This window comes from Ustilago hordei, assembly GCF_900519145.1.
Source record: "Ustilago hordei strain Uho2 genome assembly, contig: UHO2_contig_03, whole genome shotgun sequence".
Taxonomy (NCBI): Eukaryota; Fungi; Basidiomycota; class Ustilaginomycetes; order Ustilaginales; family Ustilaginaceae; genus Ustilago; species Ustilago hordei.
In genome coordinates, this window is record NW_024545288.1 from 1,825,604 (window position 1) to 1,848,476 (window position 22,873).

The 22,873-nt window shown below is 51.9% G+C and overlaps 4 protein-coding genes across 4 annotated transcripts; 3 read left to right on the forward strand and 1 right to left on the reverse strand.

The window, feature by feature from the left end:
- Window positions 1–2,205: 2,205 nt before the first annotated feature.
- Window positions 2,206–2,481, forward strand: UHO2_02138 (uncharacterized protein; the record flags this gene model as incomplete). The annotated part of the gene is made up of 1 exon (XM_041559575.1): window positions 2,206–2,481. The coding sequence occupies one exon, from the start codon at window positions 2,206–2,208 to the stop codon at window positions 2,479–2,481; it is 276 nt and encodes a 91-aa protein (XP_041415509.1).
- A 3,289-nt stretch (window positions 2,482–5,770) lies between these two features.
- UHO2_02139 (uncharacterized protein) lies at window positions 5,771–12,520 on the forward strand (the record flags this gene model as incomplete). Its single annotated transcript, XM_041559576.1, has 1 exon — window positions 5,771–12,520. The coding sequence occupies one exon, from the start codon at window positions 5,771–5,773 to the stop codon at window positions 12,518–12,520; it is 6,750 nt and encodes a 2,249-aa protein (XP_041415510.1).
- A 383-nt stretch (window positions 12,521–12,903) lies between these two features.
- UHO2_02140 (uncharacterized protein) lies at window positions 12,904–13,447 on the forward strand (the record flags this gene model as incomplete). The annotated part of the gene is made up of 2 exons (XM_041559577.1): window positions 12,904–12,984; window positions 13,118–13,447. 2 exons carry the CDS (start codon window positions 12,904–12,906, stop codon window positions 13,445–13,447), a joined length of 411 nt encoding a protein of 136 aa, XP_041415511.1.
- Window positions 13,448–18,682: 5,235 nt separating this feature from the next.
- Window positions 18,683–22,811, reverse strand: UHO2_02141 (uncharacterized protein; the record flags this gene model as incomplete). The annotated part of the gene is made up of 2 exons (XM_041559578.1): window positions 18,683–18,940; window positions 19,230–22,811. 2 exons carry the CDS (start codon window positions 22,809–22,811, stop codon window positions 18,683–18,685), a joined length of 3,840 nt encoding a protein of 1,279 aa, XP_041415512.1.
- Window positions 22,812–22,873: the final 62 nt, after the last annotated feature.

Here is a 22,873-nt window from a genome sequence, read left to right on the forward strand (position 1 = left end):
TCTCTCTCATTTGCTCTGTTTATGCAATGTCAATGTCAACGTTCACACTTGGTCTTCTTGGTCAATTGTGATGTCTTGAGATTAGCAGTCCGTGCAAGTGATGGAGGAAGTGGTGGAGAGGATGCACTGGGATTCTCCGATGGGAAATGGCTTGCGGACGGAAAGATTTCAATCGAAGACACAGCGGGGACGCGAGACAGTATCGCACCCTTGTGCGGGGTCAAGCTCTTGATGCTTGCTTGCCAACAAGACCTTGACTCTAACTTCACCTCGTGAAGGTAGCCAGGAAGGTGTCGCCTTGACCCAAAGCAAAGGCTGGAAAAAGAAAGGCTCGAAACCCAATTGGGAAGCAAAAGTTTGTGATCAGGCTCGCCTACGGTGGAAGATGGTCGGCAGCTTAGATTTTGCCCGGCACATCCTCGCTTCCACGCTAAGCTGTTATGATGTCGAATACAATGCACATTGAAACGAAGCAACTTGTGCATACTCATCCGTTGGGTCGTGTTCATCGCAATCTTCGGCTGGAGAAACTCGATGCGAAACTTACTTTACTTGTCATGCGCTGAGCTCTCGTTGGCTCGTCACAGATGAACACGCCTTCAAAGTCTTCACGCGCATCGAGCCGTAATCGAATGCTCATCCGGCCCGTGTCCGGAGGTTTGATCTTCTTACGAGCCCGGACGCAAAGCTGCTTTCGCTGGAGCAGCACCTCCCTGTTCTAGATCGAGAACGCTGCCCAAGCTACCTATTCCTGCGGGAACGTTAGCACGAAGGAGGATGGTGGGCGCGTAAAGAGGCGCTAATAAGATGCAAGCTGCACAGAATACCCTACAGTACATGACACTGTGTGCCATCTGCAAGCATGGAATTCTAGGGTGCTCTCTGCTGCGATGCAAGCTGTATGATACATGTGGTGAGGTTGTTCAACTGGTACTTCTTGCAGCTTGAGTACAGGCTGGAGCCGAGCTTGCGTAAATGAGGAGCTAGCTTCTACCGACGAAGAAGCCGCAATCTCTAGAGTGATTGCGGGCTGCAGGGCAAAGGGCAGAGGCAGAGGATGAAGGGGCATGAACCCATGGACATTAGGCCAAGCATTGTCAAGCTGGCGAAAACAAGCTCGCTTTCCGCAGGTTGACATCCAGTGACCAAAAGCATCGACACAAGTGTAAGCACCTCCCATCAAAAGCTCAGTCTCTCTCACACCGATGGCGGGAGAGAGGATGCGACGCCAACCCACTCAACGCGGCGGCTCCGTCGGTCGAAGCTCACCAACAGGAACTCAACTTGGACGGGCGCGCCAAAAACGAAGACCAAATGAAGAACATGTCTCTGATGGTCGCTTAGGGCCATCTCCTCTGTGCGAATTCACGATCCTAGCCTCGCCTGTGTATACAAAGTATAGAAGCGGAGTTAGTCGTTGAAAGAGGCTAACGATGACGGCGGCGGCACTTGACGAGCAACCGAAAAAAAGAAGCGGGAAAATCTAAACGAAATCGAGATTTTTCACAGCGCTGAAAAAGGAACGGAAAATTGGGCAATATACGCGGAGAAAGCTGAGAAAATTGACGGAAGCGCAGTGGGGCAGTCAAAGTGGAGTGCCGTCATCGCACCATTTGCTTCGATGAAAGCAGTCCTGCAAGGCAGAAAAAGAGGGTGTACCTCCTCGATGCTAGCGAGACTGAGACTGCAAGCTGAAGCTAACTTAGCATGCTTTGCACCTTGCTCATCGCTTTGCTGAAGGTCGTGAGAGCGATCTAAGGGACAGCTGCTCGCTTATTTTGCTAGTTAGATCAGATCAGATCCTGCCGGTTCCTCTTGCCCTCCCTCATTTGATGCTTCGCACTGAGCGTCCACGGTACCCACATTGAAATCGGACAAAGAAGTGTCTGCAGTAAGGCGTAACAACAGCAGTGGGCCTTCCGCTGCTTGATATCAAGTTTTGCAACCCCTCCCTTCGGTCGAATGACGAACACTGTGGTTGTGCGTCAACGATGTCTGTCCGCCTGGACATCGTAAGACACTACAAGCCAAGCTTGAGTCCCGAGCCCTTGAAGCGCTGGGCATCTTTAGACATATATACCTTGATCTTCAGGCAAGGGTAACCCGTGTTCCCTGTAACCCGACTCTTTGCTACTCTACCTTGCCCAACACTCAACAGCCTAAGCTCCCTACACTCTCATATCTAACAAACACACTCTAGCTAGCATGATCGCTTCCGCCGTCCGCTTCTCCGCTGCTCTTGCTCGCCAGCCCGCCGTCGCTGGCCTTGCTTCTGCCGCTACCTCTGCTGGTCTCAAGACCTCTGCGGCTCCATCCATGGCTGCCTCTACCACACTCCGAAACCTTGACGGTCGTTTGTGGTCCAAGAACAGGCTCCAGGTTGTTCTCGACGCCTCTGCGCCAGCCCCTGTTGCCAAGGAGCCCAACTGGGCCAACGTCTCTGCTCGCATTCGTGATGCCAAGGAGCTTGCCGGCTGCTAGGCTTTTCTAAGCTGGTTTCCAAAGCAGGAAACCCGTTCCCCGTCGTCTGCCTCTTATGTTTAGGATCTCGCTCGCATTCGCAATGAGCCTGCTTTGAAAGGCTCCGCATTGTATTTGTACCTCTATTTTTCCTTCTTTTGCTGTGTGTAATCAAAAAACGCTACCTTGCTTGCTACAGCAGCGAGGAGCTCATCAGAACACTAGAACTGAATCGTGTGATCGGGCCGAGCCAAATGAGCTAGTTCTTCCCGATCGTCTAGGGCGGATAGTCACGGTCCATCTCACAACTCCCGAACTCCTTGAAGGGACGGAACCAGTTTCAAGCCTTCCCCGCACTCGAGGGTCCTCTTCCATGTGTCAGATAAAGGCCCGGGGTACAGTAACCCCAATCATGCCGTAGAGCAAGTTAGGTGTTGCTGATCGTAGGTATCAGGCAGCTGTCAAACATCGTTCATCGGCAGCGAGCCAAGAAGTGTCAAAGAAGAAAGTCATCCGTTGATACGGCCGATAACCGAGTCGTATCCTCCACTTTCCTTCCTTCCGCCATCTTCTGAAAGGGGCGAAAACCAAAATTAGGCCTAACATCGATTAGGTGAAGTAAAAGGAAGGTGACTGCGCAGCTGTGTTTGATTTCGATTTGACTTGACTTGGGATTTTGAGTTCGAAAGGAGTTAAGAATTTTCAAACCTTGGCTGCGCAGTTTCCTATTCGTCCCAACCAAAAGTCCCTTTGAAATATTACCAACAACGTCTTTCCAAAATAGACGCCAGCTTGTAGCCAAGAGATCGAGAGAAGGTGAGAGAGAGGCGAAAGCAACACACACTCAGCCCGGAGTGGAGAGAGAGAGAGAGAGAGAGAGAGAGAGAGAGAGAGAGTGTGTGTGTGTGTGTCTCCGCTCAGTAGCTCAGGCAGGCAAGTGAATGTGTCTTTCTCGATGGAGTGTCAGAGTCCACATCGTCTGGTCGCGACACATTCACAGTTGTGATTGCACTTTCCATCTCTTATCCCTTCTCCACCATCATCAACAACAGCGTTCAGCACCGTCAGCATCACAGCTTTTGCATTCTTCGACCGCATTTTCTATCAGACTCACGCACTCGAGTCCGATTTATCGTCAATCCTATAACCCTCTCGATTAAGGACCACCCAGCCGGATAGGCACATATATTAGCAGTAAGTTTTCATTCTCGGCACTCAACGATGACATGGATTATCCGCAAACGACATCTAAGGACGGAATGGAGCATATAGGACCGCATCGTACGCTTGAAGCTGCGGAAGAGCCTCTCCACCGACAGGTCCTGCATTCCGTCAGCAGCGATCATTATCGGCCCCACCTTGGTTTGGTTCAATGATGTTGTGGTGCTGTTGGACAGGACACGCCTAGAGTAGGACGCAAACATGCTTGGAAAGGCTCAGCTGACCCTTCTGAAGGGTGACTCCAGGACAAATTGCCACTCCGAAGATCAACCCTGAACCTGAGACGGCATGGCAACTCGAAGAATCACAGCGATTGAGTTATAACAGCGATAAACCTCTTAACACAGCTTCGCCGTATCTATCGTCGACGACGTGGGATGTTTCTGCCGTCTGTAACGCACTTAATCGAATTCGAAGAGCAACTACTAACATCTTGATCCCTGCTGCATTTTTCGATCATCTCCCTCCAACTCGCTCCGTGCATTACTGTCACTGCCACTGTTCTCGATAAATTCGTCCTTCCGCACATCTGCTCGATCTGTTCGTCCATATCATTCACTCTGACCTTGGCTCTGCACGACAACAGAAAATGGCGATGAAGAGAATTAACAAGGAGCTCGCCGATCTTGGCCGTGATCCTCCCTCCTCCTGCTCTGCCGGTCCTACTGGCGACAACATGTTCCAATGGCAAGCCACAATCATGGGCCCCGGTGACTCCCCTTACGCCGGTGGTGTCTTCTTCCTTTCCATCACTTTCCCCACCGACTACCCTTTCAAGCCACCCAAGGTCTCGTTCTCCACCAAGATCTACCACCCCAACATCAACAGCAACGGCAGCATCTGCCTCGACATTCTCAGGGATCAGTGGTCTCCTGCGCTTACCATCTCCAAGGTTTTGCTCTCGATCTGCTCCATGCTCACCGACCCAAATCCCGATGATCCGCTCGTGCCCGAGATTGCCAACTTATACAAGACCGATCGTCAGCGATACGAGAGCACTGCTCGTGAATGGACCAGGAAGTGAGTTCGAACCTTTTCTGCCGGTGTCTTGAAACCGATTTCTTTCATACTGACTTTCTTCTTCTCTTGTTCTGTCTGCTTTGACTCCCGTTCGCTACACTGTGCTCGTTTCCTCTCGACTACCTCTTGCAACACAAAAGATACGCTATGTAAAGTTGTAATCGGCAACGACAAAGCAGATTTTCTCAACTCCAACATCACGTTCCAACTTGCATCATGGCCTCTATCATATGACTGTGTGCGTTTGAAGCATGCCCCCCTCGCAATTCAATCATGCAACAAAATCCAAAGACGCCTTTGCTTCTGGACTCGGGCTGTGCTTGTTTGCAGCTAGAGATCTGCACGGGCGACAGCAAGGAAGGGTCTGCCTTGATGTAGACCCTCGTTGTGCTGCTTCTGAGACCGGCTTGACTGTGTACCTGCATCGCTGTAACTGTCGAGGGCCCCGCATGGTTGCTTTGCCGAAGCGAGACTTCTTCTCCGCGGAAGAATAAGCTTCAACTGTGTAGCCAAAAGCCTGCCGATGCCATCAGGTCTGGTGCAAGGCTTTTTCAGTCCCATTAATAGACATCTGCATCGTTGCACATTCCTCTGCACAAAGGATGGATGGTGATGGAGACCGACTGAGGAAGAGTGCGAATGCAATGGCAAGAAGGTGAGTGTGAGTCGGCGGCTCATTGAAAGATGAATCGGCTCCGAAATTAGTTAGCGCTAGTCGCGCATACAAGGGCAATCCTCAATTTCGAGGTTTTCGAGAACTGAGCTTTCCTACGATCCTTCTTGCCTCCGGTCTTCTCATCCATCCATCCGTACATTCATCCTACACCTTTCATCACCCATTTCGCAAAGCTCGTTGCTTCTCGAACATACACAGTAGTGCGAGATAGACAGCTTCGATACCCCGGCAAATCAAGCCAACCAATCAGCGACATTCAGCAACAAGACGAGCTCTAGCTTCTCTTTTTACACAGCAGCCGCGTTCGTCACATCACTTTGACCCTTTCCACTCAGTCCTTCTGGCATGATTGTAGCTGTATGAATCCGATAATCACATCTTTGTGGCAGTAGGATGGACGCCAGAGGCTCGAGCTCAGCTCCCGACAATCTAGCAGGTTCAGCGTCGACTTCTGCAGGCAGCGACGGGGCCAAGTCTTCAATAGCCAAAGACACCGCCAAGATGACTGATCCAAGGCGACACGAGGACGACGATGAAGAGGAGGAAGGAATGCTCAAGGTCGACGAAGAAGGCCAGATTGAAGATGACAGCGCCAATCAAAAGGTGAGCCATCCTCGTCCGAGCAATGAAGGGCGTTCGATTCCCCTTGCTAACCGTCTCATGCCGCTTCCGGTTGCATCTCCAAAGAAGGCTGGTAGTGAATCGACAAGCAATAACATCACCGCCAACAACAACAACAACAACAACAACAACAACAACAACAGCAACAACAACAACAACAATGGCTACGTATCACCTCGACACGCCAATTTAGACCGAGAGCGAGAACGCGACCGCGATCGATTCATTGAGACTTCGCCTGGCCCCTCTTCGGCTTCCTCTTATGCACCATCATCACGTTCGAGGTTTGGATACCCATCCGATGCATCAGCTCCGTACGGCTCATCGACAGCATATCCATATCCACCAAGTCATCGTGAGCCTCTTCGAACGGAGCCGCCTTTCGCATCAGGCTCAAGAACCAGTTTCAGCGGGCCTGCACCTCGAGGAGAGAACAGGAGAGGTTGGTATCCGCCATCCACACCGACGACTCGAGGTCCCGACACATACAGACCAGGTGCTATCCGCGAGCGCGAACGAGAGCGAGAAAGAGACTGGGACTCTTTCCGGGATGGAGACAGGGACAGGGAGTGGACGGGAGTGGATAGGGATCGCGAGAGAGATTCATACCGTGACGTCGTAGACAAGCGAAGAGACTGGCCAACGCGCGAAAGAGGCGCAGCAGCGTCCAACTACGACACTGCCGACACATATCTAGCATCTGCCCCTACCAACAGCAAATACAGCTACGACAACCGCGACTTCCCTGCTCGTCGACCTTCATCACCGCCCGCGCACCTGGCTAGAGGCCGGGAATTCGATGCAGATCGATCGAGAGATAGAGACTGCGATCGTCCAGTCGAGCGTGATCCACGTGCTCGAGCTCGCGGCTCTGGATGGAGGAGCAATGGGATGCGACAGTGGGGAAAGCCGACCGATGCAGGATGGGATTTGCGATCTGGTCGTCGTCCGGCGTCGGACGACGCACGCTCCGACACTTCGCATCGTCGGGGTGGCTCGCGATCGAACAACACGCCTCCTCCAGCGACGTCTAGTGAAGCAGGTACAAAGGCGATCGGATCTGACAATGCTTCGGAAAGAAGCGAGGCTCGAAGCAGAGATCTCTCTCCTCATCCAACACGGTCGCCTGAGCGCGGTGAACATACCGATAAGGGAGCTGAACCACCAGCTACACAACCAGATGAAAGTGTGGAGCAAGCGCAGCGTTCAGAAGCAGAGGCCAAGGAGGATCAGCAAGCCAACGCAGACTCAAAGCAGGGAGATAGGGACAACAAGGCCGAAGCTGTTTCGCAGGTTGTAGATACAGAGGTAGATCGTGTGGAGGACACTGACAAGGTCGAGTCAAAAGCAACAGACGTACCTGCAGAGCTCACACCGCAGGAGACGACTGAGCCTGTTCAATCGACCGGAAGCGAGGCCTCGACTGACCCGGAACCCGTCAAAGAGGACTCTTCAGCAGAGAAAGCATTGTCTGCTGACCGGCTTGAAAGCGCCAGTCAGGTACCTGCACCAGCAAACGAAGCAGAAACGTTTGAAGTAAAAGCTGAGGAAGAAGTTGATGCTACCAAGCCTTCAGCTGAAAAGGAAGCTCAGCCTTCCGCTCCTGCCACAGCAAAAAAAACTCCAGCTCAATTGGAGAAGTCTGCGCCCGTGCAGGAGTACACGACTTCAACAAAAGAAGTGGCTGCGGAACCATCCACGGCAGAAACAACGGCAACAGCTGATGCAGCAGAGCAAGCAGACGCAGAACCGGCACCCGCATCATCATATATATCGGAACCTGCTATAATCGCGTCGGAAGAGAAAGTGGAGGATATGGCAGCGGCATCTGTCGAGAAGGACACAGTTGCATCCTCTGCTGAAGCTCAGCTCAGCAGTACCGATCAAGTCAATGAGCTCATGCCAGCCCAGGAGCCGTCCAATGGCCAGAAGGAGGAAGCGGCGTCCTCTCAGGTTGTCGAAATAACTGGGGAGACCCCTGCTGCCGTGCCTCCTGCGGCCGCTGCGACGGAGGCGAAGCCAACAAGCGTCGAAGCAGCCTCGGCTGAAGCGTCATTGACAGAGACTGCTACCCCCGAGGCACCCATCCCGGAGAAGTCTGTTGATGCTCCAAAACCCGAAGCCTCGGAATCTAGCAACGATGTAGCTGATGTCGACATGGCAGATGCAGTACCAGAGCAGGCTCCAGCGCCACGGGGGTCGGCAGAGATGGAAGTCGATGAGCCGGCATCAGTCGCTCCTGCTGCTGATCCCGCTACATCCACGCAGGTGAACGAGGAGTCGAAGGCGTCCGAAGCGACAGAATCTGTACAGGCCAGTGAAATTGCAGAAGCGCCGGTAGCGGGTGAAACAGCTCAAGGCGCCGAGGACACGAAGCCGGTGGAGCTAGAGAAGATTGCGCCTGAGGATCCGACCGCCCAAGCTGAAGCTGAAGCGTCAGCAAAGGCAGTGCCTGGAGTACCTTCTGCGTCCGAAGCAGTGGTTGAAGTTTCTCAGTCCGTCGAAAATACCCCAGCCAACGGCATCGAGAACGCCAACGAAGGTATTGCTGCGGAGGCGTCGGAAGCTCAAGTGCAACCTATCGAGGCCAGTGTCAAAATGGAGAAAGACACAGCCGTGGCCAGTGCTGAGGCGGCGAAGGAGCCGGTCGAGGCAGGACCCATCGAGAAGCCTGCCGAGAAGCTCGAGCCCGGGCATCAGACCGATCAGCCAACGATTGCCCCTGTTGCAAAGCAAGCTTTAGCTGTCGCGACTCCTACTTCGCAGCCGCCTGCAGACAAGGCTGATGAGCCAACCAAGGCACTCTCCCAGATCCAGATCTCAGGACCTCACGTCACCGCCACAATGGACAAAGAAAACAAGACCCGCGAGATCACTCTTCCCCAGATTGACTATAGAGATGACAAGGAAGCACAAGCCCTCACGAGACAGGAAGATGCAAGGATCGAAGAGGTCGAAATGCCTGCCGACGATCAGTCAGGTCCAGCTCTTCGAATCGCAGAGATCGACGAAGCGGCCGCCAAGGAGATCGAGCCGCCACTCATTACGCCGAGAACAAAGGAGCAGATGGATCATGCAATCCACGCCGCCGTACTCAAGCACATTGCGGATGGCTCCGACAGGCTTGACGACTGGCAGAGGATCCTGCGCGAGAACCAACGCATTTCACAGAACACGACGATGAACGTGCTCAAGACTAAAATTCACGGCATTCCTCAGAGTGTCAGCTCAGGCAAGCCGTTGTGGCTCGACCAGGAAGATGAGGAGACACAACGGACCAAGGCTCAGCTGTTCGACCAGCTTACCGAGCGCAAGAAGCGTCTCAATGGGAAGGTGGAAAGTCTCAAGAAGCGATACCGCAGCATCAACGAGGAGTGGAAAGTGCATTGCTCTCGCCTTGACCGCATCGCCGAACGACGCGAGCTGTTACGCCGACCTCCTGTCAACACGCCAGCCGGCACACCAGGCGCTTTTGGTGGTGAAGATCCTTCAACAGGTGCAGGTGGTGGTGGAATGCTTGGAGCCTCACTTTCTACAGGCCGAGCCAACCGTCGACGGGAACAGGCTGGTTTCGCCGGCTTTGGTGATGCAGTCCGTTCCGAAGCTGAGTTCCTCGAGATCCTGGCCAGTCTGGAGAACGCCGACATGCAAGACCCCAACATGCGTGCCGCTCGCACGACCGCAACCGCACCAGACATGTTCATCGACCCTGACTCGGACCACCTCATGAAGCTTCGCTACGATGATGTTAATGGCTACGTTGCCGATCCGCTTGCATTCTACCTCGACGAGTTCGATCCAGACCTATGGTCCGAGGAGGAAAAGGCCATCTTTGCCCGTCGCTACGCCTTGTGGCCAAAGCAGTTTGGCAAGATCGCTCAGGCTTTGCCGCACAAGACGCCAGCCCAATGCGTGCGTTACTATTACCTCAACAAGAAGCTGCCCGGAAACAACTTCAAGGCGCTCGCAGCGGTTAGGAACAGGGAGAGGAAGCGGAAGACTCGGGTCAAGCCCAAGAAAGCCAAGGGTAGCGCTCTTATGGCTGACCTGAAGTCTGCCAAGGGAGAAGAGATGGACGATGTGGAAGATGGATCTGGGGTCCGATCACCGATGGATTCTACGGATCCTTCGCTTGCGGATGCGCCGACACCAACCAACGGACGCGGAAGGGGACGCGCCCGCATGGTCCCACCAGTGTCCGATGGCGTTGCGGAAGAGCAGACGGCCGGACGCAAGCGCACGGCTGACCAGACCGATGCCGAAGGCAACAGCACGGATGCAAAGGCAGAAAAGCGCAAGTCTGGACCCAAGTCAAAGCGAGCCAAATCCGACAGCGCCAGTGCGACCGACAAGGCACGCAAACCGCGAGCCAGCTTCAAGAAGGACAGTGCAGCAGTTGATGACGGCAAAACGGCGGGAGTACCTCCTGTTCCGGCCGTTCCTGGATCCGGACCCAAGCTCGAGGCTTCAGACGCGTCTGTATCAGCTAGTGTTGCTGGCAACGATAGGGCTGTTGCACCCACAGCAGCCAAGGTGGGAGTGGAAGATAGCGATTTGGCTGCTGCTGAAGCTCTTGGTGCACTTGCAGGCATGTTCGGTGGGCCAGCCGCAGGTGATGCTCAGCCATCAGCGGGCTCCGATGCCGCCAATATTGGTGATTTGAGCGGCGACGGTCGCAAGACGGGCAAGAAGCGCCGCAGCAAGACAGCCGCAGCTGGTGAAGAAGGTGCCGATGGATCAGGCAAAGGACGGGGCAAGCAGCCCACCTCATCGTACTGGTCCGTTGCCGAGCGTTGCGAGTTCCTCCGTGCGCTTGTCGTGCATGGCCCTCGATGGGAGATGGTCTCTTCGACCCTGGCTCAGAAGTCGGCGGCTCAGGCACGCAACTACTTTGCACGCAACGAGGACGAGATTGACTTTGCCGAAGCAGCAGCATTGTCTCGCAGTCATGCTGATCTTTCGCTTGCTGAGCGTGAGGCGGCCGCGTTGGCTTTCGTCCGCAATCGATTTGCAAGCAATAGCACAGGTACAGGAGTACTGCCTGCTTCATCGTCTGGAGGTGCTCTGCCTTCTATGGTGGGTCAAGTACCTGGCTATACTGACGGACCTGCTGGGCCTCGCACCACTCACCTGCCACCTCCACCTGGCATCTCCGCCAGCCAAGCTTACATGGTCGATGTCAAGATGCGAGAAGAGTCTCCAGAGCCACAGATCCAGCGACGAGGGTTGCAGATCAACTCACTGCTCAACGACAGCAACGACGCAGCCAGCAGCAGGATGAAAAGGCGCTCGTCGTTGCATGAGTTACAAGGAGAAAGGGAAGATGCACAGCATATGGGTCTGGGCCGGGATGCGTCTGTACCACCAGCACTCGGTGCTAGACAAGTGTTCGATCTCGACCGAAGTCCACTCACTACAGGACGACTCGAGGCAGGTCGGCCTCTCAGCTCGGACGGTCGATCCATGCGCGACGACCGCGATGAGCGAGCCAGGCTGTACGAGAGGATGGAGACGCAGCACAGGGTCGGTGAAGATGTTCGACAGATGCGAGATGAAGGACAAGTCGATTCACGGTCTTGGATGTACGACTCGCCGTACGAAGCTCATCGTCGACCTTCGCCTCAGCCTGGCTATGGATCGATGGCGCCGCCCTCGCATCCAGCAGAGCGAGGTATGTCAGCGTCGAGGTACTCGATGCCACCCAGCAGCGTCGCTAGTGCTGGTCATCTGGGAAGATCAATGCCTCCCATGTCGAGCCACTTGCATCACAGTGAGGAGAGCGAGTTGGATCGAGAACGCGAGCGTGAACGAGCGTACGGCATGTATGGGGTTGCTGGCGGGCCTGGTCGATCACGTGAGCACGAATCGCACAGCATGCCTCCTGCTGTGCCTGGCGAACTTCGACACTCTGATAGCGGCGAGCGACTCTCCCCAACCAATGTCGGCTTCGGCTCAGCACACGGGTATGGCAGATACGCCCCCCCTGGAGTCGGGAGCATCTATCCAAGCCCTTCCGCAGCTGCCCCTTCTGCTCTCGCATCGAGAAGCAGACCCACAAGCGGTCCACTCACCGCGCCTCTTCCATCAACCACCGACCGTCCAGCGTATGAGCAAAGATGTCAGCGATACTCTCAATCACCCGGGCCCTCCACCACTCCGACCAGTGCAGGTGTAGGACCAGGCGCAGGAGGATTCTCAGCAGCCAGCGCCTATCGATCGTCCAACAATCCTTACTCGAGCTTCCCTTCTCAAAGCCTGCCTCGGCCGTCATTGCCGTCGCTCTCAGCTAGTGGTGGGCCGACGGTGGGTGCTCCTCATCTGCCGTCTCTCGGTGCTGCAGGAAGGTCGTTGCCGCCTATTCTGGGGTCTTTCCCTACCCCAGGAAGAGGTATGGGTGTAGGAGCAAGGCCTGGTGCTGGAGCGGGAGCGGGGGAAGAAGCTGCTGCCAGGTATTGGCCTTACCCGCACAGGTCTCGTACTCATGATTCTCAGCCGCATGGTTCCGGGAGAACTCCTGAGTGAAAGATCTTTGTATAACATCGAGGAGAAGTGTAGCTTATTGTATTGTAGAACAATGTCACCATTAACGATTGTATAACAATGCCAAAGCTGAAGTCTCGTTAGTAGTGTGTGATATGAGCAAGCTGTGCGTGGAAGTGTGTTTGTGTTCTGAGAGGGAAAGGGGGATGCGGTTTCGTGGTGTTGCAACGCGCTTTCGCGTGCGCAAACCTCCACACCAAGAAGAAAGAAAAGTAAGGGTCCAGCTGCGCACAAAATCTCGGAAAGCGGGCCTTTCATGTTGAGTTTTGACGCACGGTTGTGGGTGGCGTCCATGCCATTCCTCCCTTCACCTTCATCACTATCGACCTCACGTACGGACGGGCTGAGTGCTTGAAAAAGGCATCATGTCGGTACGTATCATTCTCAACCGGTTGATCTGCGCGGGGGGGAGGGGAGCAAACGCTGACCCTTCCACCAACTCTTCTGTGATGGCGTTAGGCGGAGAGCAACACTCAATGGGTTACCCTTGTTAGCGAGGCAAGTTTTCAACCCTCATACCAGATTCACAGCTCCAATGGAGACTTCAACTGACGACAAGATTCTTTGGATCAATAATAGGATGGCTACCGGTTCTTAGTAGACCAAGTCACGGTGAAAGCGAGTCCAACGATCAAAACCATGCTTAGCATGGGTGAAGGCGGTGGATTTGCCGAAGCTGAATCTAATACTGCTCGTTTACAGATCAGGTACGCAACAACCCGTCTTCCTGCTCTCTTTATTTCCGAGATGGCCTTACTGACTTTGAATACTGTTGATGGAAGTAGAGGAGAAGTACTGGAGAAAGTCATCGAATACCTACACTTCAAAACAAAGTACGGCGCTGCAGCAGATCTGGACATTCCAGACTTTAAGAATAGGATCCCGCCGGAGATCGCTCTCGAGCTGTAAGTGCGACTGTTTTTCAGGATAAAAGTGAAGGAAAACCAGAGGAGTACAGAGAAGAGAATGCTGATACAATCTTGCTTCATCTCTTTCGGCGGTGCATGGGTCAGGTTGATGGCTGCTGATTTCTTGGAGTGTAAGTTGGCTCCATGCTGTGTCATGCTGTGGATGTGTTGGTAGGACGCTGACATCTCATTGTTCATTGCCTTTCGTTCTGCTTCTCCGTGATGAACAGTGTGATCTTTGTAATCCAATACCAAACCAGTGATATCACAATGACAATGCTCACGATAGAGAGTCCCTGTGAGCGCAGACGTCCGATGTTGAGGGGTACAGATTGGAACCCCGGAATGTGCTTGGAAGAGCTGCACATCAGCACCGACTTGCTTGATGCGTACGAAGCTGTGAATACGTCTCTTGAATCGGTTGAACTCGAAGTCTCGTTCTGAAATCCATTCCTCATCGAGCTACTGCGTGAAAGAGTTGCGAAAGTGTTCAAGAGCGGACAATCAACGTGCAAAGCAAAAGTTCGGGGCGAATAGAGTGATCTGAGCATGCAGATTCGAACAACGAGTGCTCGGGCACCTCCTCTCCCCGCCTGGTGGATGCACACTCACGAGCTCAAATCGCTTGTGTGGGGACCCATCTATGCTCAGTGTAGGAGCTCTCTACTTCCACTTCCAACGCGGACTATGAACGGAGCGATTTTGAACAGGGTATGGGCGGTGGACCTTTCATACACCGGATTCTAGATGGTGTGTGGGGCTTTCGCCTTCTCATGCATCAGAAACAAGCAGACGCCAACAGAAAGCCGCTTCCTTTTTGTTGTAGGGCGTGCGACAAATAGCATTGATCACAAGTATCTAGTGTGATGATGATCATGAACTAAGTACAAGATGATTCAAATGCCTATATATATCTTCCAGCATTCTGTGTATATGTATATGATACAAGGATGATGAGGCTGAAACGTAATGGGGAAAGTATGTCAGATGTCTGATAGCCAGTATGCCTCCGGCTTCCTCCGTCCATGAAGATCCATAACGTGTTCCACATTGACCGCTTGGAGCCCTATGTTGCCAACACAATCCCAAATTGGGTCCAACCACCTCCCCTGGTCGAAATTGAAGAAGATATTGAATATGAAGTCAAACAAATCCTCAACAGCAAAATTGGTCACCACTACTGTGATCTGATCTTCTACCTTATCTGCTGGGTAGAATATGGGCTTGACCACAACTCTTGGGAACCTGCCTCCAATCTCACCCATGCCAGCAACTTGATTGCTGAATTCCATACAGCCAACCCAACCTGGCCATCCCCTACTCATTGCTAGGACTGTTGTTGGGGTTTTTTTTGGGGGGGGGGGGGGGGAATACTGTCATGACCAAGTCATGACCCCTCTCATAATTACCTTAGATCTAACATTGATAATTCATTTCACTGCAAAGAGTCTTAGACTTGTCGCATCGAGTCTTGTACTTTCGATCTCATAGTTTGCTCCTTCGTTCTTCTCTTCTCTTTTCACTTAAGGAAAAGAGATCGTAAGTCACTCTCTCAATCAACTCTCATCTACTCCTTCCGAAGTCTGGTGTAAGCGGTTGTGCGCCTGAAACTGAGTTTGATGATCTGTAAGTGGTTGCATGCCTGAAATCTGAATTCGATGATCCTGGTTGATCTTGGTGAGATCAATCAAGTAAGCTCTTTCTGAACTGTTTTGGTGAAAGGAATCAGAAGGCCAACTTCTGGTAGGTTTTGGTGAAAGGAACCAGAAGACTTATGTCATGGGGCTGGATGTGCAAGAAGTAGGAAGATCCATCAGACTCATATGAAGGGAGCACAGGAATCAAGGAATTGGGCAGATCGGAGGATTTGCAGCAAAGTTCACTGAGATCTGTGGTAGAGATGGCTCTATGTCAGATCTCACCTAGATTGGTGCAAGTGAAGTTGATATCACAAATCCTGCCAGGATCCACAGTAAGCATGATTGTATGGCAGATTCCACAGAGATCAGTGGCAAAGACAGTCATAAGGCAAACTTCACATGTGAAGGAGACCAAGCTTTGCCAAGAAGGGGACTGAGCTCAGAAGCATGCAGCTGGTTACCACTCAGGGGTCACAAGATGAAGACCAGGAGAACTGTGTCAGAGGTCGTGTGCCTGAAACCTGAGATCGGTAGTTGTAACAATACTATTACTGATTCTGTCGAGTTATGCGACAGTGCTTGTGGTATTGTGATTCTTCACGAGATATGCAGTAGAGCCATCTCTATTACTTTTCTCGTTCAAATCCATAGTTGTGATGATGCTATTGCAGATTTCGACTGACCACTGTCAGACACTCTGTCCAGAGGTAGCTTGGCATGATCAATAACTATGTGAACTTGCTGATGACACCAAAGGTCTGGTGTGGATATGGATTGGTGGCATTGACATGAGTGTCCAGTGTGTTGACTATGCTTGAGGTGACCCCTGGACTGCAGTGGACTACTGCCTTCGGTTCTATCGATATCTGGACTGCTGGTTTGCTAAGAACTGCCTTCAGACATCAGGAAACGGTGATACAACACACACGCTTTGATGAGGAGCAATCTATTGATTGCAACTTATGCTGACTGGAAACTAATGAGTACTTATGTTTCTAAAGTATTGACTAGTTATATGGTGAGTGTGTGTAGAGTGGATGAGGATCCACTCAACCACTAGCGACAAGAAGGTATGGCTTTATACCTCTACTCAGTGGCACCAGCACCACTACTCCTGCTCTCCCTCCAGAGGGTGCCTTCTGTGTCGAGTACTTCACAGGAGTCTTCAATGAGGCCCCTCCTCCTCATTGTGTTGGCCCATCTGTCTCTCCTGAGCCATGCCAACTCCATCGACACTGCTCCTCCTCCTTCTGTCCTCCTCGCCAGTTTCTCATACACAGCTCTCCTTCCTTTGACCAGTGATGGTCCCCCATCTTGTGTGCCCCTGAGTGGTAACCAGCTGCATGCTCCTGAGCTTGGTCCCCCTCTTGGCAGTGCTTGGTCCTGCTCCCCCCACGGAAGCTCATGGTAAGCCCATTCCTATCACTGATCTCCACAGAATCTGTGATAGGATCTCTCCTATTACTGATTCTGGTGGAATCTGCCATACCCCCTCTCATATCACCAATCTTGGTGTGATCCCTAGTACCATCTTCCCTCGAGCTGATCCTGGGCTCATAGTACTATCCTCTTTCCTGCCGATCTCGATGAGATCTGTCATAGAGTTGGTACTATTGCTGATCTCAGTGAACTCTGCTTCAAATCCCATGTTCTGCCCAATCCCTTGATTCCTGTGCTCCCTTCATATGAGCTTGACGGATCTTCTAGCTTCTGCGCATCCAGCCCCATGACAAACTGTTGCTGGTGGGAGGAAGAAGAGCTGTGACCAGGACACTGGCAAACAGGTTATGAGGAGGAAGAGCAGTGTTGAGGAAATCGACACCTAGTTCAAGAAGGACAGATAGGAAGGATGAGGAGGAGGAACAGTGTTGTGGGCGATGCTGCAGGCATGGTATATAACCATGCTCCTCATCATAGCAAGTGAGTGGATCTTCATCCACTCTACACCATATCAACTAGTTAATACTTCAAGCATAAGTACATATTAGTTTCAGTCAGCATAGTTGCAATCAAGTAGATTGCCTCTCATTGTAGCATGTGTGTTGTATCACTGCTCACTGATGTCCAAAGGCAGTTCATAGCAACCAGCAGTCTGGATACAAGATAGAACTGAAGGCAGTAGTCCACTGCAGTCCAGGGATCACCTCAAGCAATAGTCAACACACTGGACACTCATGCCAACACCACCAAGCATTCATACTCACACCAGACCTTGGTGTCAGTACAGTTCATATCATTATTGATTGTGCCAAGCTACCTCTGGACAGAGTGTCCACAGTGGTCAGTCGAAATCTGCAATAGCACAACCCCAATCACAGATTCAAGTGAGTAAAGTCATAAGGACATCACTATGGCATAACTTGATGAGAATCATAATACTACATATACAATCACATATCTCAACAGGATCTGTAATAGAAGCAGTCCTACTACAGATCTCAGGTTTCAGGTGCATGACCTCTGACAACTTATTTCTGGTAGGTTTTGACTGACCACCTTGAACACTCCATTCAGAGGCTATGCGGTGTCATGGAAACTGTGCAGGAAGATCTGAAATGAGGTATGAGGAGCTTTGTGTGCTCAAATTGCGAAATCAACCAGATCATGGGTTTCCAGTTAATTTCCCTGACAACAACCACATTGTGCTTGTCTGGTTGATTTTACTGAAATCAACCAGAATAAGACTACCCAGTTGATTTCACCAAATGCATCACAAGAAGCTTCCATCAAGACAGAATGAGCTGATGGACTACAAGGAAACCATGGGAGGCCAAGCAGAGAAGGCTGTCAGGGGTCTCGCGCCTGAAACCCAGGTCGGTCTGTCGAGATACTCGGTGACTATTAAACTGTGTGACAGCTATTGTCTCGGTATCGGTGACTATCAAGTTGTGCAGTGACAGCCGGTGGCGTTCGTTGTATATACTATCGTAGGTTTCGGCTGACCTCTGTGGACACTCCGTTCAGGGGTAGCTCGGCATGATCAATATCAATGTTATGATGACACCAAGGTCTGGTGTGGGTGTTGATGATGATGAGGTTGATGGTGTTGGTGATGAGATTGGTGATGTCGATGATAATGAGGTTGATGGTGTTGATGATAAGATTGGTGATGTCAATGATAATGAGGTTGATGGTGTTGGTGATAAGGTTGGTGGCGTCAACACGAGTGTCCAGTGTGTTGACTTGATGCTTTGAAGTGATCCCCGGACCGCAGTGGACTACTGCCTTCGGTTCTATCTATATCCGGACCGCTAACCTGCTATGGGCGCCTTCGGACGTCAGGTAGTGGTGATACAACACACACACTACGATGAGGAGCAACCTTGATAGATTGCTGCTATGCTGACTGTAACTAATGAGTACTTGTGTTTCTAAAGTATTGACTAGTTGTATGGTGAGTAGAGTGGATGAGGATCCACTCGACCTATTGATGAGAAAGCATGGTTATATACCTCTTCTCAGCATCGCCAGCGATGCTGCTCCTGCTCTCTCTCCAGAGAGTACCTTCTTCATCGAGTACTGCTCAGGGGCCTCTCCTGCTTGGCACCCCTGTGCCTCTTGAGCTGTGTCGACTCCTTCGACACTGCTCCTCCTCCTCATGACCTGGTGTCGACTCCTTCGACACTGCTCCTCCTCCTTTGATCAGTGACAGTTCCTTTGGCTCTTGTCTCTCGAGCCCCTGAGTGGTAACCATCTGCATGCTCCTTGAGCTTGGTCCTCTTCGTGGCTGTGCCTGCTCCTTGAGCTTGGTCCTCCTCGTGGCTGTGCCTGCTCCTTGAGCTTGGTCCTCCTCGTGGCTGTGCTTGGCCCTCCTTTGCATGTGAGTCCATAGGAGTCCATGGTCTCCATGGAGACTGCACTACGACCATGCTCTCTACTGGTGTCGACTAGGTCTTCGATACCTGTGCTCCTTCCATATGAACCCATGACCCTCCTGCTTCTTGAGCATCCAGGCCCATGACACTACCCCCCTCTTAAGAGCCGAGCTCCGTCGAGGCATGCTCTGGTCTGGTTCATGCTGACTCCTCCTCCTTGACAACATCGCCAACATCATCCTTCCTCCTTCTCTCAACGTCATCCTCCTTCCTCTTCCTCTCTCTACTCCTCCTGTTCTCTCCTCCTCTCTCCACTCTGTCTACTCACTCGTCCCCCCTCCGACACCTCATACTCCTGGATGAGGTCGGGACAGTTGAGGTTCTCTACTGGTTCCCATGAAGCAGCTTCTTCTGAGTACCCTCTCCACAACACCTTGTACTCTGTAGTCCCATTGTGTGAACGCTTGTCGATGAGTGCTTCGACTTCGAAGTCGAGGTCCTCATCTGGAAGTGGTGGCATGGTGGGCTGTTCAGCACGTTGAGGAAGAGAACTTGTTCTTGCTGGCTCGAGCATGGAGACATGGAACACATCATGCACCCTAAGGTTTGCTGGCAATGTGATTCGATAAGCTCGGCATCCTACCTGTTCCTGAACTGGGTAGGGTCCTGCAAACCGGGTGTCTAACTTGGGTGTGGGTCTCCTTGTCTTCCAGTTTCGTCGGTTGATATAGACCATATCACCCACCTTAAACTCAATGTCCTTGTGCTTCCTGTTATACTGGTCTACTGATCTACGTTGTGCCTCTCTGATCTGCTCCTGGAGGTACTTGCAACGCTCCTTTCCATCCATGAGGTACTCGAAGCGACCTGGATCATTGACTCCTAGTCGTTGAGGGATGTCAGGATGAGCTTTGGGGTTCCATCCATAGCATGCAAAGAATGGTGAGACACCAATGCTGTTGTGGACCGTGTTGTTGTATACAAAGGCCGCAGTGTCCAGCAGGTTGGCCCAGTCATTCTGCTCATAGTTGCAGTACATCCTGAGATATTGCTCTATGACCTGATTGACTCTCTCTGTCTGACCATCAGTTTGAGGATGGTAAGCCGTGCTAAGTGAGTGCTTCACACCCATTTGCTCTGCAAATGCCTTCCATGCTCCTGATATGAACTGCCTGCCTCGGTCCGAGACCATGTGATCTGGATATCCAAAGAGTCTAACCATGTGTCCATATAGCAATACTGCAGTCTGTTTGGCTGTGACTGTCTTATGGGTTGGAGCTAGTATGGCAAACTTGGTTAACCTGTCGACGATGACTAGGATAGAGTCATAGGTCTTGGAGTCATACTTCTTTGATGGTGGTAGTCCTTCAATGAAGTCGAGGGATATGGAGCCCCAGGGCCTGTCTGGGGTTGCTAGTGGCTGTAGCAAACCATATGGACGATGATGAGGAGCTTTGTACCTAGCACATACAGGACAACTTGCTACATAGTCTGCAATCCAAGCTGTCATGTTTGGCCACCAGTAATGTCGTTGAGCTGCCTTGATGGTAGCATCTCTTCCTACGTGTCCAGCAGTGATACCATCATGACATTGGGTCATCACCATGAATCGCAGATGCTCTACAGAGAGAGACTGTCCATCTACCTCTTTGGCACTCCTTGAGTGTCGGTTGTTGGTCCTCCCTGGCATGATCACCTTGGGGATAACCAACCTTCCTCCACTGTACCATAGGTCATCCTTGAGTTCGAAAGGCTTCTTCCTATGTATCTCCTGTAGCTCTTGGTCTAAAGGCTGGAAGATCTTGACCAGGTCTTTGAGACCTTTTGATGCTATGGACTCCATCGAGATCATGGGGGCCACTAGGAGCGAGTCATGGTCTGCTGTCTCCTTGAACACTCGAGGAGGCAGTAGTTGCCTCACATTGTGATCCTGCTCTTCACCGGCTGGTTGCATGTCTGTCCTTCTGGTGAGAGCATCGGGTTCACCACCTTTGTCTCCTGGTCGATACTGCAATATGAAGTCGAAGTCTGCTAGTAGTATTGCCCATCGAGCTTGTCGACCTGTGATGCGTCTCTGTGACTTGAAGTACTTGAGGGCTTCATGGTCAGTGAGGATGACCAGTTGGTTCGGTAGTCCAGCTAGCATGTGTCGCCACTGAGTGAGGCAGGCGACCACAGCTAGGAGCTCCTTATCATGGATCTCATAGTTCTTCTCGGCAGAAGACATCTTCCTAGAGTAGAAGGCCACTGGATGCCATCGTCCTTCATGCTCCTGCTTGAGTACTCCTGCTATAGCAAAGTCACTTGCATCAGTCTCCAACCTTGTTGGAAGGTGGTAGTCGAAGTGCTGAAGCACTCCTGCTGATGTGAAGGCCTGGATGAGCTTGTGGAAGGCCTGTTGGGCCTCCTCTGGTAGCTCGAACTTCTTGAACCGTTCTATCGGCTTTACCAGTGCTGTCAAGGGCTTGGCTATGTGAGCAAAGTGGGCTATGAACCTTCGATAGAAGTTGGCAAAACCCAGGAACCTCTGGATGTCATGGATTGACTCCGGCATTGGCCACTCCTTGACAGTGCGCACCTTTTCTGGGTCCATCTCTATGCCCGTTGGCTTGATGATGTACCCCAGGAACTCAACTGTCTTGGTGTGGAACTCACACTTTGACAGCTTAGCAAAGAGCCTGTTGCTCCTTAAGCGAGTGAGGACCTCAGTGACATGCTTCACATGTGCTTCTTCAGTGTCACTGAAGATCAGGAAGTCATCTAGGTATACTACCACATATATCCCAATGATGTCTCGGAAGATGTCATTGATGAATGACTGGAAGTGAGCCGGAGCATTGGCTAGGCCAAAGGGCATCACTAGGTACTCATAGAGTCCCAACTGAGTGCCAAAAGCTGTCTTCCATTCATCTCCTTTAGCAATCCGGATGAGGTTGTATGCTGCTCTAAGGTCTAGCTTGGTATAGATCCTTGCCTTCCTGAGTAAGAACAGCTGCTCCTTGATGAGGGGCAATGGTGCCCTGTTCTTGACGGTGATCTCGTTGAGACCTCTGTAGTCCACACAGAGTCTGAGACCTCCATCCTTCTTTGGTACGAAGAGCACTGGTGATCGTGCCGGGCTCTTCGATGGTCTTATGAACCCCTTCTCGAGGTTCTCATCCAAGTATCTCCTCAACTCGGACATCTCCTTGGGTCCCTTAAGGTATAGGGGCCCTTGAGGTGGCTTCCCTCCTTCTATCAACTCGAGGTGGAGATCATGCTCGGTATGATGGGGCAGCTTGTCTGCTTCCACCTCATCAAACACATCTCGCAGGTGTTGGTATGGCTTTGGTATGTCTGCAGCCGTCACCACCTTATCTACCTCCACCTCCATCTCGACTCCTTTGTCTGCGCCTGTAGGTACAAAACCAAAGGCCGGGAGTGATGATGGTGGCTCCTCTAACAGCATGAACCCTATGGGTCCATCTTCCAGAGCTGCTCGTAGTATGTGCTCTGCTGAGACAAACTCGTTACCATGAAGGGTTGGTCTCCTCATGGTTAGGTCCCCTGCTCTTGCTGCTTCAGGGGGTCTCCTAGGGGGTCGGTCCTGCTCCTGAGTCTTGAACTCCAGCTGGCCCGTATCCCATTGTATGGTGGGTTTGAGCCTCCGTAGCTCAGTGAACCCCAGGATGAGGTCATAGTCCGCAGTGTCGGCCACTGAAGCTTCGACCACACCCAGATTGTGTGTACCAATAGATACCTGCATGCTCGCAGAACTATTGATGGAGAGTTGGTGCCCGGTGACACCATGGATCGATCTTGTTTTTATGGGTTTTGTGGGTATTTGGTACTTACTAATGAAAGAATCTGAGACTATGGACAAACCAGCACCGGTATCAGCTAGTATCTGAGCAGGATGGTCTTGAACCATTCCAGAGAGCTCCAGTACTGCTTTGCCTCCACTGGTAGAGAAACATACTTGACAATCTTGAT